The sequence below is a fragment of the Chiloscyllium punctatum genome, chromosome 38 (assembly GCF_047496795.1).
Source record: "Chiloscyllium punctatum isolate Juve2018m chromosome 38, sChiPun1.3, whole genome shotgun sequence".
Taxonomy (NCBI): domain Eukaryota; kingdom Metazoa; phylum Chordata; class Chondrichthyes; order Orectolobiformes; family Hemiscylliidae; genus Chiloscyllium; species Chiloscyllium punctatum.
Genome location: NC_092776.1, coordinates 9,151,069 through 9,169,858, shown reverse-complemented (window position 1 = coordinate 9,169,858; position 18,790 = coordinate 9,151,069). Strand labels below are relative to the sequence as shown.

The 18,790-nt window shown below is 41.0% G+C and overlaps 1 protein-coding gene across 2 annotated transcripts in view; it reads right to left on the bottom strand.

Annotated features, from left to right (window-relative positions):
* Window positions 1-14,842, bottom strand: part of LOC140463701 (spondin-2-like) — a 33,090-nt gene extending 18,248 nt beyond the window's left edge. For both annotated transcript variants that reach the window (XM_072558048.1, XM_072558049.1), the window contains exons 1-3: window positions 14,594-14,842; window positions 12,656-12,870; window positions 1,965-2,454 (exon numbers count right to left, since the gene is read on the bottom strand). In XM_072558048.1, the coding sequence (XP_072414149.1) occupies window positions 1,965-2,454; window positions 12,656-12,870; window positions 14,594-14,777 (889 nt within the window). In that variant the 5' untranslated portion in view covers window positions 14,778-14,842. The remainder of the gene's footprint in view (window positions 1-1,964; window positions 2,455-12,655; window positions 12,871-14,593) is intronic.
* Window positions 14,843-18,790: the final 3,948 nt, after the last annotated feature.

The window sequence follows — 18,790 nt, the reverse complement described above, 5'->3', positions numbered from 1 at the left end:
GGTACAATTACAACATTTAAAAGGCATCTGGATGGGTATATGAATAGGAAGGGTTGAGAGGGATATGGGCCGGGTGCTGGCAAATGGGACTAGATTAATTTAGGTTATCTGGTTGGCATGGATGAGTTGGCCCGAATGGTCTGTTGCTGTGCTGCAAATCTCTTTGACTATGAAACTGACAATCTCAGCTGAAGAAAGAGAGAGAGAAAGTGCTGCTCTCGTCTGCAGGAGCCACTAAATCTCTGTTTTGTATTACCTCTAGAAATTAACAGTGGGACTTGCGGAGGAATTTTGCTTTGGCACCAGCAGATCTTCTGTGTTCAAAGTTGCAGATTTAGAATTCAGTCCAGCATCAGTGCTATATGCATTGGAATGTACAGCACTGGGAAAAAAACGAAATCCAGTGAAGTTTATTTTTATAGATCCCCAGTAGCTTTCCATCATTTCACAGTCTTCCCAGCTGTAAAAATTCAATCTTAGTTTCATCAAGTACAACTAGCCAATTTACCTTTTACCTCCTCATTTTATTGTTTATGCCCCGAATGGTATCCTACACAATGTACCTTGGCCCCTCACTTTGGTGATTTCTCCAATGCTATGTTTGCTGTCATAGCAAAAACAGGATGTACATAACCTTGGTTATCCACAGAAAAATTGATGAATGTCAGTTTTTGAAACAATGGGTATTTAGCTAGGAGGCACCCCAGGGGTTAGGATGGTGCCTGAACATTGCAGGGAAGTTCTTGGGTATGTCTGAGCATAGCAGTAAAAGGAGGAACACAAAGGAAATAAAATAAAACAAGAAACTGTGGATACTGGAGATCTGAAACGAAAACAGAAATTGCTGGAGAAACTCAGTAGGTCTGGCAGCATCTGGGAAGAAAGCAGAGTTAACATCTCAAGTTCAGTGACTCTTCATCTGACCTGTTAGCAGCGAGGAAATTGTGGTATTTATGCTGGAGATGAAGTAGGAGTGGGGTTGGGAGGGATAATGTGTGAAGGGGAGAGGTGATCAGGTAGGTAAAGATGGAGGCCAGAGAGAGAGATAGGAAAGGCCAGGACAAAAGAAAAGCCAGGAAAGTGATAATCAGAAACAGAAGCAGAAATTGCTGGAAAGACTCAGCAGGTCAGGCAGCATCAGTGGAGAGAAAGCAGAGTTAACGTTTCAGATCAAGTGACCCTTCTTTAGAATATCCAAAGTGATGATAAGAGTGAAAAGTAGGAGAAAATGGGTGAGCTTTATTGAATGCAACCCATATAATGTGACCATGGACCGAGGTGTATTGGAGAATGAGTGACAGTGCTAACAGCAAACCATGCTATAACAGGTCTGGGTGTGGGGTGTATATAAGACATGGAAGAATGGAATCAGGCTGTAAAGGTATTGAACTCAATGTTCAGTCCTGGAGGCTGCAGGGTCTCCAAGTGGAAAAGGAGATGTTTTCGGCCTCATAACTCAGAAGAGATGTACCAGCCTTGGAGCAGTTCACAAAAATGATCCCAGGAATGAAAGGCTTAACATATGAAGAAAGTTTGAGGACTCTGAGTATACTTGATGGCGTTTAGAAGGATGAGGGGGGATCGTAAAGAATACTGAACAGGCTGGACAGAGTGGACATTGGGAAGATGTTTCCATGAGCATGAGAAACTAGGACTAATGGTAGGGAAAGATCCAAGGAATTTCCTAGCCAATAACCACAAATAGAGAAAATTGAAGTACTTCAGTGGCCTGGATGGTAAATTATAAGGACTGGTTGTACCAGGTTGTCTTGTACTTCCACATCGACAGGGTGATCTGTTTGAAATATTCAATGAATTCAATGGGGGAGATGTGGAAAAACTATTTTGGATTAAGAGTTGAGGAAGAAATAATCTTTAAATTAGAACCAGCTGTGAGAGGAGCACAGATTTGGTGATTCTCTCTGCACACCCCCACTCACTGTCAGTTTACTCTTTCCACTTACTTCCAGGTTCCTTTCCCAATGGCTTTTCAAATACGTCATTGAAGACATCATCAGTCTTGAAGAGTTCAACTTCAATCTTCGTCCCATTCTCTGCGTACGTGCTGTTGATTTGTGAAAGTTCTGACCCATTTTGGGTTGTTCCTGGGGTTGATTCTGTTGGCTCAGGTCCTTTGTCTGGTGCCTGATTGGGTAATACTGCAGGGAGCAGAGTGAACTCTGAGTAGCCCATTCTGGGCAATGTTTCCAGACGTGGATAATAGAAAGAATTGGCAGGATGGGATGGATGCTTTGCGGTTATTTGTGATATTGTCTCCTGAGGGATGGTTGCAAAGTTTGGAGATGAAAATGTAAATCCGCTGTCTGTCCCAGCATCCCAAGGAAATAGATCCAAGTTGTAGGATTCCTTCCAGTCATTATTCTCACATAAGTTGATGCTGTTAGCTCCAAGGAACCAATCTGGACTGGGAATTATACGCACCAGAAATGACACCTGGACAACAAAGTAAAAACCCAGTTAGATCCTCAGAATTTGTATAAATCTAGAAAGAAAATGTTTGACTCACAAGGGTAAAGAACTGGAAAATCTCAAACCCAACAATATGAAAAATTCCTTGGGATTAAATTTGCCCTGAGGGCAGTGCAAAGTGGATGATATCCACCAAAAGAAAAACAAAATTGGCAAAGCCCAATAGGAGTTTCTGAGTCACTAATATCAATTTTGTAAGTGTTACAGTTATCTGACCTCTACCCTCAGTTCTCCACCCTCCCTGTTTTCCTCCACCTTATTGCAAAGGATCTGCCAGATTGCAGTAGTTTACCTATTTTACTCTGTAATGGGTTTTATCATTTGCTTTAACGGAATGGACAGAGTTGTAAACTGACAATCTAGTTCAACTTTGAGGTTTCCTGCTTGCGGGTTAGTTTAAAGTTATCCCTATAAAACATAATACATCGCAGAAAGCTGTTAAGTTCATTGTCCTATGCCAATGTCAAACTTCCCTGGCCTTTCCCTGACTTCTTTCATAAGTATTTTTTTTAAATTTCTCTTTCTAAATTGTTATATAGACATATTTACCAGAACTGCCATTTGAGATGATGGGAAGCTATTAATTGGCCAGCTTTGCGAAGTGCTATTGACACTGCATAATCTAAAGCTAGGAACTAGGATTTATGACTAGAATTTAGAGAAGAATTGTAGAAAGCTGTTTGGCCCATCATGACCTTGTCGACTCTGTGAAAAAAACTGTCCAGTTTGTCACACACGTCCCTCCCCATAATCCTGCAAACTAGCCCACTTTGAATATATCCCAGTACTGTTTGCAAAGTAGTATGGAATCTGATCCTATTACGTTATCATGTATTAACTACCCTCAGTGGGGGTGTTAGTAGTAGAAACTATTTCTTCATTTCCCCTAATTTAACAATAATTTAAAACTTATGACCTCAGCTTACTGACCATGCAATCAAGATGAAAATGTTTTTCCCTACAAAGCCCATCATAATTTTTAAATATCTTGACTGGGTCTCCTTTTGGGGTTATCATATAGAATTATTGATTTGTTTTAGTGTAGCCTGTTAAGTTTGAACCAGTTCTTTGCAAGACCAACTCAGTTACTCCCTTTGAGCTCCTGTTGTTTCTGTGCTGCTCTGGAACCTGCTCTCTGCGGGTGCTTATTCAACAGCTTTTCATAAGCCCAACTTGTAACTATCTCCACCATACTCTCAGGCAGTGCATTCCTGATCTTAACAACTTGCTGTGTGAAGAGGTTTTCCTCATGTTGCCATTGATTCTTTTGTCATTTGTTTTATATCAATGTTCTGTGGTTCTTGACACCACTACCAAGGAGAAAAGCTTTTTGTTTCTCTACCCTGTCAAGACCCTCTTCATTTTACCAGCTCTATTAAAGCTGTTCTTAACCTTCTGAAGGAGAACAATCCTTGTTTCTCTCACATACCTTTGTAACTGAAGTTGTGTCTATTTGGAACCAATCTCCTAACTTTTGTACCCTTTCGAAAGCCTCCCTAAAATGCAATGCCCAGAATTGTCCACGGTACTCGAACTGAGGCTGACTCTGAGTTTATGAAAGTGCATCATGGCTTCTTTGCTTTTACTCCATGTCTTTATTTCTAAAGCCCAGGAATTTTTATATCCTTTTAAGCACTTTCTCAATCTGCCCTGTCACCTTCAATGTTTTGAGAAGACAGATTGAGAAAAAGAAAATTTGCATTTATATTATACTTCTCATGACCACTGGATATCTCACTGTATTTCTGGAGTGTAGTCACTGTTGTAATGTGTAGGTTGTACGACTACGACATGTACTCCCAGTCTCTCTGTTTCTGCACCCACTTTAGAAGTGCTCCCTTTACTTTGTATTTCCTCATTCTTCCTCCCAAAATGTAAAACTTCACACTTCTCATTGTTAAATTTCATCTGCAATGAGTTTGTGCATTCCACCAGTCCCTCTGTGTTCTGTTGAAGTCATTCACTGTATGACTGACAGTTCACAATACTAAGAAGCCTTATGCTATCAATACATTCACAATTCTATCCCATACACTCAAGTCTATCTTATTAATATAGACCATAAAAAGCAGTGATCCTAATATTGATCTCTGGGGAACTCTGCTTTATAACCCCACTCCAGACCAATAAACAACAGTTCATCACCACTCTCTGTTTCTTGTCATTCTGCCAACTTTATATCCCTGCTACGACTGTCTCTTTTATTCCACCAGCTTCACTTTTGCTGGCAAGCCTATTATGTGGCATTTCATCAAATGCCTTTTGAAATGCCACATAAACAATAGCAACTGCATTACCCTCATTGGCTTTCCTTATTAAAAAGATTAAACCTTCAGAGCTTGTGTGGAATCAGAAATAGCAAGAGTTGTTACCTCAAGCGGCCACAAACATCCTCCAACCTATTGCCGATTTGATCTTGCCCCTGCTCATCCCAGCACCTGTCCTGTCTGACTGTAAAAGTGGTTCAGCTCTCCTTCCGTAATAGTTGGGGGAGTGTGTGTATGTGTGTGTGTGTGTTTGTGTGTGTCACAAACTCATTGTAGATGAAATTTGACAATGAGAAGTGTGAAGTTTTACATTTTGGGAGGAAGAATGAGGAAATACAAAGTAAAGGGAGCACTTCTAAAGTGGGTACAGATAGTTGAAGGATCAAGTATGATGGGGCATAATTTTAATGTCAAGGGCTGAAGATTTAGAGTGGATTTTAAAAGAACTTTTTCTCTCAGGGGATGGTGGGAACCTGGAAAGTGCTGTCTGAGAGGGTAGCAGAAATGGGAAACCTCACAAAATTTTATAGTCCCTGGATCAGCATTTGAAACGTCATAACATTCAAGGCTGGATCCAAGTGCTGGAAGGTGGGATGAGTGTAGATATGTTGGTGCAGACTTAATGGGCTGAAGGGTCTGTGATTTTGTAAACAAGAGTAGACAAGATAGTCTGCTGAGTCTGTTCCATCATTCAATATGGGGTCTTCAATTCCACTTATACAAAAGTCCAAAGATTCACAATGTACAAATAATAGCTTGCTAATAAAGCAGATTTTATAATTAAAGTTTTTAAGCATATACTTTAGTTGTAAAATTTAAATAATTGTAAATTATGGTAACAACCTGAGCCAGTTGATATGATTCTAAATTGCTGTGTAAGGTTTTGACTGTAGTTTCTAAACTGACATGGCAGAGCAGTCTTGAAGGACTGTTGCAAAGTCACAAGAGCAATTTTTTACGAGTCTGGATTATCTGATTATTTAGGGGATTGACCAGATAGAAAACATAGAAACATAGAAAATAGCAGCAGGATTAAGCCATTCAAACCTTTCAAGCCCACTCCACCATTCAATATGATCATGGCTGATCATCAAATTTGTCCCCCGTTCCTACTTTCTCCCCATACTCTGAGATCCCTTAACCCTAAGAACTATTATCTAACTTCTTCCAGAAAACATTCAATGTTTTGACTTCAACCACCTTCTGTGGCAGAGAATTCCACGGGCTTGCCACTCTCTGGATGAAGAAGTTTCTCCTTCTCTCAGTCCTAAATAGTTTACCGTGTATCCTGAGACTGTGATCCCTGCTTCTGAACTACCCAGTCATCGGGAATATCCTTCCTGCACTTAACCCTCTTTAAAATGTTACAGAATTCTTTGAGATTCTCTTTCATTCTTCTAAATTCCAATAAAAATAGTCTTAACCTATGCAGTCTTTCTTCATTTGTCAGGCCTTCCATCCAAGGAATCAGACTGGTAAACCTTTGTTACACTCCCTCCATGGCCAGCACATTCCTCAGATAAGGAAACCAAAACTGCACACAATACTCCAGATGTGGTTTTACAAAGGACCTGTAAGTTGCAGCAAGATATCCCTGCTCATGTACTCAAATCCTCTCACTATGAAGCAGGCATACCATTTGCCTTTTTCACCTGCATTCTTACCCTCAGCAACTTGAGCAAGGACACCTAGATTTCGTTGCACCTCCCCCTTTCCCAATCTATCGCCATTCAGGTAATAATCTGCCTTCCCGTTTTTGCTACCAAAGTGAATAACCTCACATTTATGAAGATTTTAAGGCACTGAAGTAGTGGTTTCTGTGGTATCTTGGCCAATTTTCCCTCAGCTAACCAACACCATTAAAAACAACTTCATTGGCCATTGATCTTAATGTTGATTTGGGGATAATATTGTTGTCAATGATTGCTGTGTTTGCATTCCATGGAAGAATAATTTTGTGAAATTTTGTATATTATAATAAGTGCAAGCGATGTGTGGTTTTAAGGTAACATGTTTTCATTTGCTCTTGACAACCACTGTATCAGTAGAGGTTCCATCATGCCTTTATCCTCTTAGTGGAATGTCACTGTTGGGCATGCATGACTACTGTCAAAATATGTAATCTTAAAAGTAAAAATAAGATTCATGTCTGATACTTGGAATGCACGGTTCTGATTGACTGGGCTTGACATCAGTATTTATGTCTGAATTTCAAAGGAGATGGGGAGATTAACCAGGTAACTTTCCTTTTTTCATTAAAATAAAACAGAATTCAAGAAATTTCTGAACAAGTGGGAACTATCAATAGAAAAACCTGGCCTGGATAACAGAATGAATGGGACAGTTTAAAGGGACTGGCTTTTGGCAGTTGGCTAGTTTCATATCTGATCTCAATAATTCTGCTCCCTATATATATTCTGATATTTGATTGATGTTGAAGATTAGAAGAAATTAGTAAAAATGTTAAATCTTGGTGCAGCTTTCTCTCTCTCTCACTCTCTCTCTCTGCCTCTTTCTCTCATTCTCGTTTTCAGTCCCTCTCTCACTCTCTCTCTTTCTCAATGGGCCAAATGCTGACAAACGGGACTAGATCTGTTTCGGATATCTGGTCAGCATGGACGAGTTGGACCAGTGGGTCAGTTTCCACGCTGTATAACTCTATGACTCTATTTGAAGTTCCCACAGGAGTGATAAACTAAAGAACATCATGTAAACTGAACAGCATTTTCTCTATCACAGCAGTGACGATTCTTTCAAAGTACTTACATTAGATTCCTTACAGTGTGGAAATAGGCCCTTCAGCCCAACCAGTCCCCACTGACCCTCCAAAGATTAACCCACCTCGACCCATTTTCCCTCTGAATAATGCATCTAACACTACGGGCAATTTAGCAAGGCCAATTCACCTGACCTGCACATTTTTGGACTGTGGGAGGAAACCGGAGCACCCGGAGGAAACCCACACAGACACAGGGAGAATGTGCAAACTCCACACGGACAGTCACCCAAGGCTGGAATCGAACCTAGGACCCTGATGCTGTGAGGCAGCAGTGCTAACCACTGAGTCACCATGCCACCCTGAACCACTGTGCCACCCTACTTTCCTCGCTATAAAGCTGTTTGGGATATCCTGGGTTTGTGAAAGAGGCTATTTAAATGCAGTTTTCTTTCCACAACCATAACCATGTTTTCAAGGTTAAAAACCTGCACAGATCAGTGAGTGTGACTCACCTCTGAATCAGAAGGCTATGGATTCAGTCTTGTTCCAAAGACTCAAGCACAGAATACAGGTGGACCCTTCCATTACATTTCTGAGGGAGTGCCATCTTTTGGATGAGAATTTAAACGGGAGCCCTGCCTACCCTTTCAGCTTGATGTAAGCGATGCCAAAGGCATTCTTTCAAAGAAGAACTGACTGCCCTTGGGTTCCAGCCAAGATTTATTCCTCAACCAGCATCACTGTGAGCAGATTTAGGGAGGCAGTTGCAGAGCTTAAAAACCTAGGCAGGAATTGCAATCCGTAGCATAAGCTCTGCATTGCCTGGCTAAACCATTCAACCTCTCCCACCCTCTCTTCTTACAGCTTATTTCTTTAACAGCTGTCTAATATCTACTTATGTGGTTCAGAATTAAATATTGTTTGATAGCAGTCTGGAAAGTGTATTAGCATGTTAAGAGTGCCATATAAATACAAGTTGTTGAAGTAGAGGTTGGTTTGAACACTTATTGTTGTTCCCCTTTATTCACCATCTGAATTGTTAAGGGAGATTCTGGGCAACTTCTGTTGGCTGATGCATTTAGAATACTATCAGGCAAGCCTTTTCAGCAACATCTGTGGTCTATCTGTATCTTCCTGTTTTTCTGTTTCCCACTGCTTCAAACATCCTTCTGTTTACATTGTAAAGTGAGATGTTAGTTAGGCAAAAAGAAATTTTGAATTGGTCTGAAAAAGTAAGCTTGTAGGCATTGAACTGCACAAAACGGCAATGTTTCTTTTAAGTAGTGCCTATTGCTGATGGTACAAGTAAATCGTTAGCACTGTTTGCCCAATATAGATAGCTAAGTATGGAGATAACCTAGGACGATAAAATTTACAGGGAACTGCATTGAGTTTTTCTGTTTTATTCTCCACAGGCAGAACCCCACAGCCGCTGAGAAATTAAAAAATGAATGCATTAGCAGCTAAAGATAGTGAGGCTGCCATTTGAGCCTTACACATTTTCTGTAACTTTCCAGCCAGCTAGAACGTTACAAGACTGACACACGTGGGTCCTTATCAGTGACATCAGACCTGACAAAATTTACCTTTGTGGGCATGTCAAGTGCTGGTCAAAACTATGTCAAGTCTGTGACAAAAATATGCTTACTAGTGATCCTAGATGCAAAATGTGGGAAGTGTTCACTTCGAATACTGACATATTTCTTACCTTGAATAACAGAAAAATATCAAGGACAAGAACAAGACCACAGTTGATTTGAAGCTTCTTATCAGATGATGTTTGTGATAAGTACTCCTGAGTTATGTGACCTTACCTCAATCTTATGATAAAACCATAACCTTTGAACCAGGTCATTCATCTCATAAATACCCTTCCTAATTCCACAGCAGACGCGTGAGAAAATGCAGACACAGTGCATCTATGGAGTTCATTGTCTTTCGACATTTGCTAAATTGGCACATTTTTCTGACATTTCAAACATGCCAGTGAAGGTAAAAAAATTATTATTGGTTCTTTCTCCCGTTTTATCTCCTTGTTTGTAGAAAGTGTAAGACCACATTCAACATGGCCGACTGCCACATCAGAGAGACTAAACTTACAGCTCCACCCCCACTCAAGATGTTAGTCTAAGAGCATTCAATTCTGTGTTTATCTTTCAAGTAAAGTATAACAACAAGTCCACATTTGTGCTATGTGTAAAGTTTAACATTCAATATGATGAGCAGCTTCTCAGATACTGAAGCAATCTGCATCTATACAAAGCAAAGCTTGGACAACATTGTGCCTGGGGCTAATAAGTGGCATAGGTCATTCATACCACACACATGCCTGGCTATGAGCATCACTAACAAAAGAGAATCTTTCCTTGACATTCAATAACATTTGGCAGAGCAGAATCAATGGATTGACAATCCTAGGCCTGCTCCTATGTCTAATAATCTTACCATCACTGAATTTCTCTCACTATCAACATCCTACCATTGAGCAGAAATTCAAGAGGCCAACCACATAAATATTGCAAAATCGGAGTGAATAACTCATCTTTTATACTTCAAAAGCTACCCGCCAGCTGTGAGGTAGAACACAGGGGTGTACTCAAATATTCTTATCTTTCCTGGATGAGAATAGCCCAACTATAATGATGCTCAACAATGTCCAGACTAAATACTAGCTCAAACCCCAACCACCGACCGAAGTATTTACTCCCTCCACCGCAAACAAATAATGGCAGCAGTGTGTGTAACAAGATGCACTACAGTAACTTACCAAGGTTCCTTCAACACCACTTTCCAAACCTGCAACCTCTGAAGTGAAGTCTTAGAGTTCTACTCTCCAATTAGAGAGAGATGACTGGTGGTACTTTAGCCTAAGAGTCACCACACCTCAGGTGAGGATGGGAGGTTAAGAAGGAGAGTCCTGCATGGTAATCTCAGCCAGTGCAGAAACTGAATCCATGCGGCTAGTGCTATTCAACATGGCAAACCAGCCCTCCAAGGTAACTGCAGCCTTTGCCACCAAAGAGAACACACACAGAAGGAGCATGGGGGTAGCACTAACTGCAAGTTCCCTCTAAGCCCCACACCAACTGTTTTCCACACTTTCACTGTTCTTTCACTGTCCCTGGGTCAAAATGGGCCATCAAAGCTGTGGGTGTACCTACACCACTTGGACTGCAGCAGTTCAAGAAGTTGGGTCACCACCATATAGGACATGTAGGAATGGGCAAAAAATATTGACCTTGCCCATGATGCTAATGTCGCAATAAAGAATGAGAACAAATATAGAATTATGGAAAGATCTGAGCACAGAAAGGAAGCCATTCAGTCCATTGTATCCCACTGGCTCTCTGCAAGAATACTTGCAAGTTTGATCTACTCCAAGTGCTTTCCCTGTAACTTTGAACAATTACTTGTTTCAGTTGGTTATCTAATTCTCTTTTAAAAGTTCCCTTGAACCCATCTCCATCATGATCTCAAGCTGTGCTCTCCAAAACCTAACCTAACTTCTCCCTGAGGCAAACCATATCGCTTTCCCCTCCTCTTTTTGTAGAATTCACATCCAATGGGTGACTGTCTGGTTCTCAACCTTTCTACCAATCGAAACAATTTCTCTCTATTTACTCTGCCTGAACATCTTATGATTTCAGACAATTTGATCAAATCTCCACTCACTCTGGTCTTCCTTAGGAAGAATGATACCAGTTTCTCCAATCCATCACTCAGCTGAAGTCCTCACCCCTGAAAACATTCTTGTAAATCTTTTTTGGGCTCTCTCCAAGACATTCACTTCTTCCTGAAATGTGGTGTCCATATATTGGACACAAAATTCTATTTGAGGATGAACAAATAAATTCAACAAACAAATAATAAACTTTATAAATGTTCATCCAATTTTCTTGCTTCAGTATTCTTATGCCTCCATTTATAAAGCCAATGATCCTTATTGCTTTTCAAACAATTTCTCAATATACTCTGCCATCTTTGACAATTTGCTAATCACACTTTAATAATCTAACTGATCTCCTGTGGCATTATCACAGATTGGCTGTTTGGAGGATAATTGTCATACTTAAAAGCTGAGACACAAGTCTAATTTAATCACAGTTGCTCAATGCTGGCCTTGGTTTGGGGAATTCTTGTGGGGAACTAGCCTAAGTAAGGATATCCCAAGGTTAGTTCCAGAGGGAAGTTTCTTGGGAATGGCAGCTGCTTGTAAAATCCAAGTTCCTCACCTGGGGAGAGATCGGGTTATTGAGGGCAAAAAGGCAACAGGAAGTTATTCAATCACACAGCTGTCATTGCTGTAATGTTGAAAATAGCGAAGGCATAAGAGGCCAGAGGAGGACTTGCATAGAGATCTCAGAGAGTTGGACAACATTACAGAGACAGTGAAATGCAAGACCATGGAGACTTTGAAAACAAGCATGAATATATTTAAAAGGAGGTATTGTTGGACAGGGCCATTGCTGCTCATGGAAGTGATGGTGTGGGGTGAGACAGGACAGCAAAGGTTGTGAATGACTCTAAACTTTGATCTGTCCTAACCTACAGGTCTGGCGAATTGGCCATGCTAAATTGCCCACAGTGTTAGGTGTGTTAGTCAGGGGTAAATATAGGGTGGGGGAATGAGTTTGGGTGGATTTCTCAGAATGGGCTGAAGGGCCTGTTTCCACACTGTAGACAATCTAATCTAATCTGTGCCCGTGTTTTCTGGGTTTAGGTAAGTGCAGTGTATCCTCCCAGACATGCTTCCATGTCAATCAATCAAACACAAAGTACACTTGCAGGGTGTTAGAATTTTCACTCATTTCAGCACCAACATTGACGTTGCAGTTCCCAGAGTTGTGGGGCTCCTTGAGGATCGGAATACCTTGCAGAAACCCTGAAGCTGTGCTTGAGACTCCAATTTGATCAGAAGATGAACTCTTCATGAAGTAGTTTCTTTGTTTTGTTCGTTGAAACTATTGGCTGTGGAGTTCTTGAGTGCCTTACAATCAAGCCCCATGGAAGAGGACTGGCTAATGATATTGCATCGATTGGCCATACACCAGCAAGACTCACTTCTTTAAAAACTGTAGGAGAATTGTTGAAAAGTGAAGAGGGGCTAAACTGTACACCATCTCCCTAAAGAGGTATGAAAATGTGTGACAAGTGAAAAAAAAACAGCTTTGTAACTTACAAGAGGGTGTGAGGGAGTGATAGTGAACGCGGTGGTGGAATTCCCTTCTCCTGCTGTGATAGGATTACTGTGAAAGCAGCTCTGCACAGACCCCTGTGTAGCATTCACTTCTTCCAGCAGGAGACTGTGCTTTCCATCCTCTGCAAACATTTTAATGCCAGAGGATGCCATGGCCCCTTCGGCCCACAGAGTGAAGTCATAGTTATGGACACAACCTGTAAGAACAAAATGTCAAGAATGAAGCATCATGGGAGAGTTTGTAGATTTGGCATCATGCATTCAAACGGCCTCTCATTATGTTTCTTCAGTATTTACCCCTTGACATCAACCACAGTGGAGCTCAGCATCAGCACCTCAAACTGTCACCATACCTATAAAATCAAAACAATTAGGTGGCATTTCTTCATGTTATTTAATCCTGAGAACGGTATCTGTTTCCATCCCTTCTTATGATGCCATTCTTTTCAAATCCCACTAATACAATGCATTCCTTTATTTAATTGGGTGACTTAGCAACAATTCAGAATAAAGGATGACTAACATTTTTTTTGCAGTACAATTTCCTATTCTCTTTTTCTAAATAAATTGTCACGGCAGAGTTTCCCAAAGTGTAAACAGTTTGAGTTGAGTCATTTAATTCTCAGAACCACTGAGGCTTGAGAGTACCACAGACACAAACAGTAAAGACTTTGAAACATTATGGTGTTATCAAAGAAGAATGTATACTTGTAGTTATTAAATTCAAGGTGGTATTACACTGCACAACTATGTTTCTGGTTTGCCATGATGCAGTACTTATATCGTTGCACTCAGTGCTTTTAATTACAATGTTCTTTTTTTTTTAACAATCCTTTTTAGAAAGTGTGTATTCCTGAAAGGGCCAGCTTTTTAATGCCCACCCTTCATTGCACATGGAGGTATAGAGCCTTGTTCATCAGCCACTGTTATTGGTCTTATTTAACTGAGTGGTTTGCTAGTACACTTCAGAGAGCAGTATCAGTATTAGACTGGAGTGCGTATTGTTGAGGACAACATTTTGGTTCCCAGCAACACATTTGTGAATCATTGAGACTGATCCAATAGCTTCATGGTCATTTTACTGACAACAGGGTTTTACTTCATAGCATCCCTACAGCGTGGAAGCAGGCCATTCAGTCCATCAAGTCCACGCCGATCCTCCGAAGACTCGAGCAGACTTAGCCCACCACTGTTATCCTGTATTTCCCATGGCTAACCCACCCAGCCTGTACATCCTGGACACTAGAGGCAACTTAGCATGGCCAATCCACCTAACTTGCTTGCACATCTTTGGACTGTGGGAGGAAACCGGAGCACCCAGAGGAATCCCACGCAGACACGGGAAGAACGTGCAAACTCCACACAAACAGTCGCCTGAGGGTGGGATCGAACCGACGTCCCTGGCGCTGTGAGGCAGCAGGACTAACCACTGAGGCACTGTGCCGCCCCGAGTTAAACTCAAATTGAATTAATACAATTAGAACTCATGTTCCAACATGTCGGTCCCTTTGGAATGGGGAGCCAGGTTTTCCAGATGCCACTGTTTGCTTTCAGGGAATCTCACATTTTCAAAGAGGCTTCAACAGGTATTAGGGACAGGCAGCCATACCCGTGTCTGGTGTATGCAAGGGCTTTGGGCACCTCCCTTTTGGCCTGAATGAATACAGCAGACAGCCATACTATGGAGTGCAGTGAGGTGATTCACCCAAACCTTGCCATTGTAAAGGCAGACACTCACCTTGCACTCGAAAAACGTCCAGTGGATTCAGAGAAAATATGGTTCTCTCTTCAAGTCCTTTTCATTCATCATCAACTGATTGGATTGACACAACTCACTTGGTTTCTGCAGTAAGAGTTTCATTGTCCAAATAAACTGAGGGATGTTTAGATCAAGAATACAACAAAAAAACCAGGACTCACCGAAAAGCATTGACCACTGGGCTGGAGGTCTGTACATTGGATATTGCTTTGGAAAAGAAAAGCTGTTCCACTCTGCCAGGAAATGGAGAGTGTAGCATGCTGGTTTCTGAGTTTGGCAGTGGATTACATTGCCGGTGGTGGCTGGAGAGATGAGGAAGAGCCAGAGGAGAAGAATAGGACTCATAATACTAACACTGGGGATTGAAGGCTAGAGATCAATTCAGAGCGAATTCCCCATGGTGACATAGAATCTGGACTCCACAGTTTTCTGAATAAACAAACCCTTTGACCTCCTGTGGTAGACAAGTCTCAACTTGGGTTAATATTTAATAAAGTCAATCTGTTGCAAAATAAATCCTCTCCTACCTTCCATTTAATGCACTTTGGAAGGTGCAGATCAGAAATTATTTCTTGAATGAGGAACTACGATTCGCTCTCAGCTGGAGTATTGAGTTCCATTCTGGGCACCACCCTTTAGGAAGGATGTCAAGGCCTTGGAGAAGTAGAAACGATTTACTAGAATGGTCCCACGGATGAGAAAACTCACTTCTGTGTGGAGAATGGATTTTTTTTGTCAAAAGTTTTGAAATTGAAGGGGAGGTATAATAAAGATATGAGAGATTTTGATAGTGTAAATAAAGCAAAACAATTTCCATTGGGAGCTGTCTCAGGGGTAATGCTTTGATGCTCACAAGGACAAGCAACATTTCTTAAATACTTTCAGTGTTGCTGTTGGTTGTTCTTTGTCCCTTGTGACCAGTGTTGCTAATGCGAAAGAGAGCCTCACTCTACCAGTCATGTGTTCATCAGGTAGCACTCTTGCCTTGGAACCTAGTAGGTCATGGGTTCAAATCATACTCCAGAATCTAGAGTGCAAAATCAAGGCTGACATTCCAGTGAAGAACTGAGTGAGTGCTGTACTATCAGATGCACCGTCTTTTGGAAATACCAGTCCTTGTCTCAATCCCATCTGCTCTCTGAAGATCCCATGGCACTATTTTGAAGAAGATCAGGAAGCTCTCCCTGGAGCCTGGACAAATATCTATCTTTAATCAACATCACTAATTTTGGCTATTTATTTCACTATTTATTATCTGTTTACCTATTCCCATTATTTATTTCATTGCTCTTTTTGGGAAATTTGTGTGCAAATTAACTGCTGCATTTTTTTTACATTATAACAGCGACAACACTTCAAACATTCATTGCTTATAAAATGTTCTGGGAGGTCCAAAGACGATACTTGGTGCTATATGAATGAAAATTCAATCCTTGATCTTTTACCAGATTGAGTCAAAACGAACTTAATTTGAAGGAGATTGTTGATGTGGGGAGAGTACAGTGATGGAATGTACTAGCACTGGGGGTCTGTGACATAACTGAACCTTGACTCTCGCAGATTCTTTTAACCTCATCACCTGATGCAATTCTTCTGCAATCTCTCTGTTTCTTTTCCCTCAAGTTTCAACAAGATATGTCTGATAAGGTTTTGATGTGTTCAAAAAAATGTACCTTTATAAATGTCTTCTTGTTTGGAATCAAGGCCTGTGCAAGCAATCTTGTTTCTTCACAAGTTGCGATATTTGTGTAAATGCTGGTGTAATCTATATGTGATTACTCACTGCACTGTAGAGCTCTTAATCCTAGATTCTTTTAAATATTGCATCTTGCTGGAAGTCAACAATGTAACAGTTGGCTTGATGTATCTCTTTCGGTCACGGTTTAATTCCAAACAAAAGATTAGTTTTATATCGAGCTTCTAGATAATTCTCCAACAAAGGCGAGCACAGTATTAAATGTTTATTTGTGAGTTGCTGAAAAACATGCCAAGTTTGTAGATAATGAACATAAAAATGGAGAGTGCTGCACTGCTAAATGTTTCATTATGGAATTATTTCACCAAAAAAATGGGTGTGTAAAAGCATCATTGTGAAATCAGTCTTATTTTAACCCTCTCCCCAGTTGAAGAGATTGTTCTTGCGGCGTTGGCATCTCTTCTGCTTACACCTCCACTAAAATCCACTCTTCATGTACAAACCTAAAACAATTTGACTATGGAACCCTCCACAGGCATCAGTAGGGGGGGTCAGTTAGGTGGGTGCTGGTTTGTGATAAGGAATACCACCAGCAGTGTGAGTTCAATTCCTGCACCAGCTGAGGTTACCATGAAGGGACTCTCCTTCTCAACCTCTTCCCTCGCCTGAGACATGGTAACCCTCAGGTTAAACCACCACCAGTCAGCTCTTTCTAATGAGAGAGCAGCCCTGTTGTCCAATAGGACTGTGGTGACTTTACTCTTAAATGTGCTCAACATTTGCATTTTCCTGCAAAGATCTCAAAGCCATGGTGTGCTCTCTGTTAGAGACAAGTTATTGTATAGGTGAGGGACACTGCTCCACATCAAACATAGGATAGTGTGAAGAAGCAGACCTCCATGAATGGCTATACAGTACCTAACAAGAATTGAACCCGCACTTTGGTTTCCTTCTGCACCAGGTTCTAGCCAATTAACTAAACAACCCAACAAGGTCCTAAAGCTCTCTTTGGAATTTGAATCGATATTATGCACTTCCAATACCACGACATGTCCCAAATCGCTTTACAACCAATGAGATGTTATGGAAGGTACTGTTGCATTATAGGGAGATGTGCCAGCTTGTCTCCTTCCTATGGGAAGGATGTTGTGAAATGTAAAAGGGCTCAGAAATTACAAGGATGTTGCCAGGGTTGGAGGGTTTGAGCTATAGGGAGAGGCTGTAACTATTTTCCCTGGAGCGTTGGAGGCTGAGGGGTGACCTTATAGATGTTTATAAAATCATGAGGGGCATGGATAGGGTGAATAATCAAGGTCTTTTCCCCAGGGTAGAGGAGTCCAAAACTAGAGGGCATATGTTAAAGTGAGAGGGGAAAGATTTAAAAGGGACCTGAGGAACAATGTTTTCACACAGAAGGTGGTTCATGTGTGGAATGAGCTGCAAGCGGAAGTAGTGGAGGCTGTTACAATTACAACATTTAAAAAGCATCTGGATGGGTATAGAATGGGAAGGGTTTAGAGGGATATGGGCCAACTGCTGGTAAATGGGACTAGATTAACTTAGGATATCTGGTCGGCGTTGACAAGTTGGACTGGCGGGTCTGTTTCCATGTTATACATCTCTATGACTCTATGATTCTAATATGTGCAGAGTAAACTCCCATAGACAGCAAGTTGATTAGCTACCAGTTTATCTGTTCCAGAGTTGTTGACTGAGGCATAAATATCTGCCAAGACACAGAGGACAGCTCTCTTATTATCCTTCAAACCTGATCTTATTGTCACCTTCGTCTAGTGACCCATTAGAAAGGTGACAACTCCGGCATTGCAGCAATTCTTTAGCATGAGGCTTGGAATGTCAGACCAGATAAGAACACAAAAATACATCTAATTTTCCTGTTTTCATTTGTAGCTTTCAGCTTATGCTAAATGATGTCCACCATACTTGCAGCTTGCTGAACCTGTCTGTAACTTTGGGCTGGAATCTTCCTTCTCCTCTGAGGATGGTGAAATTGTAGCTTTCTTAGCCTTGTTGCTAGAGCCCCAATCAACACAAAAGCTTTTTGTTGTCATTCCTGTTTGGGAGGAGGGAATGGTGTGGGTGCACATTGGTAGCAAGGAGGAAAACAATTGCAAAACAGCCCTACAATTTAATAGAGCTCGGATTTAATGATTGCAATGTTCCCATAAACTAATACAAGCTCACGAAAGAGATAGACAGACACTTCACAGATCACAACATTATTATTTCACACCTCAAACAACTGCTGGGATTCAGATGAGAATAGAATTTGACTTCACTGTGATGACTCCTCCAGTCAAATAGTTGCCAGCTGCTGCCTGGTCAGGCTCACAGATTGCAAATTGGATGAGATAGCAAAAGAGACTGTCAAGGCCAGCAGAAGTCAATACCTTTAGGTGTGATCAGGAGAAAATTGAGAGCACAGTGAAATTCTAACAGGATCTCGATTTTTGATTTTGTAAAAGATAGCTACTCTGTCTCACCGCAATCGATGTGATCACCATTGAACAATGAGCCGCAGCTGATTCCTGCAAGGCAACACGTCATTATCTCTGTATACATACAGTTAGATGTTTTAGTTTTAATGAAAAAAAAACCAAGTGTGATTACAGAAATATAATTTTAAAAACTCTTCAAAAGC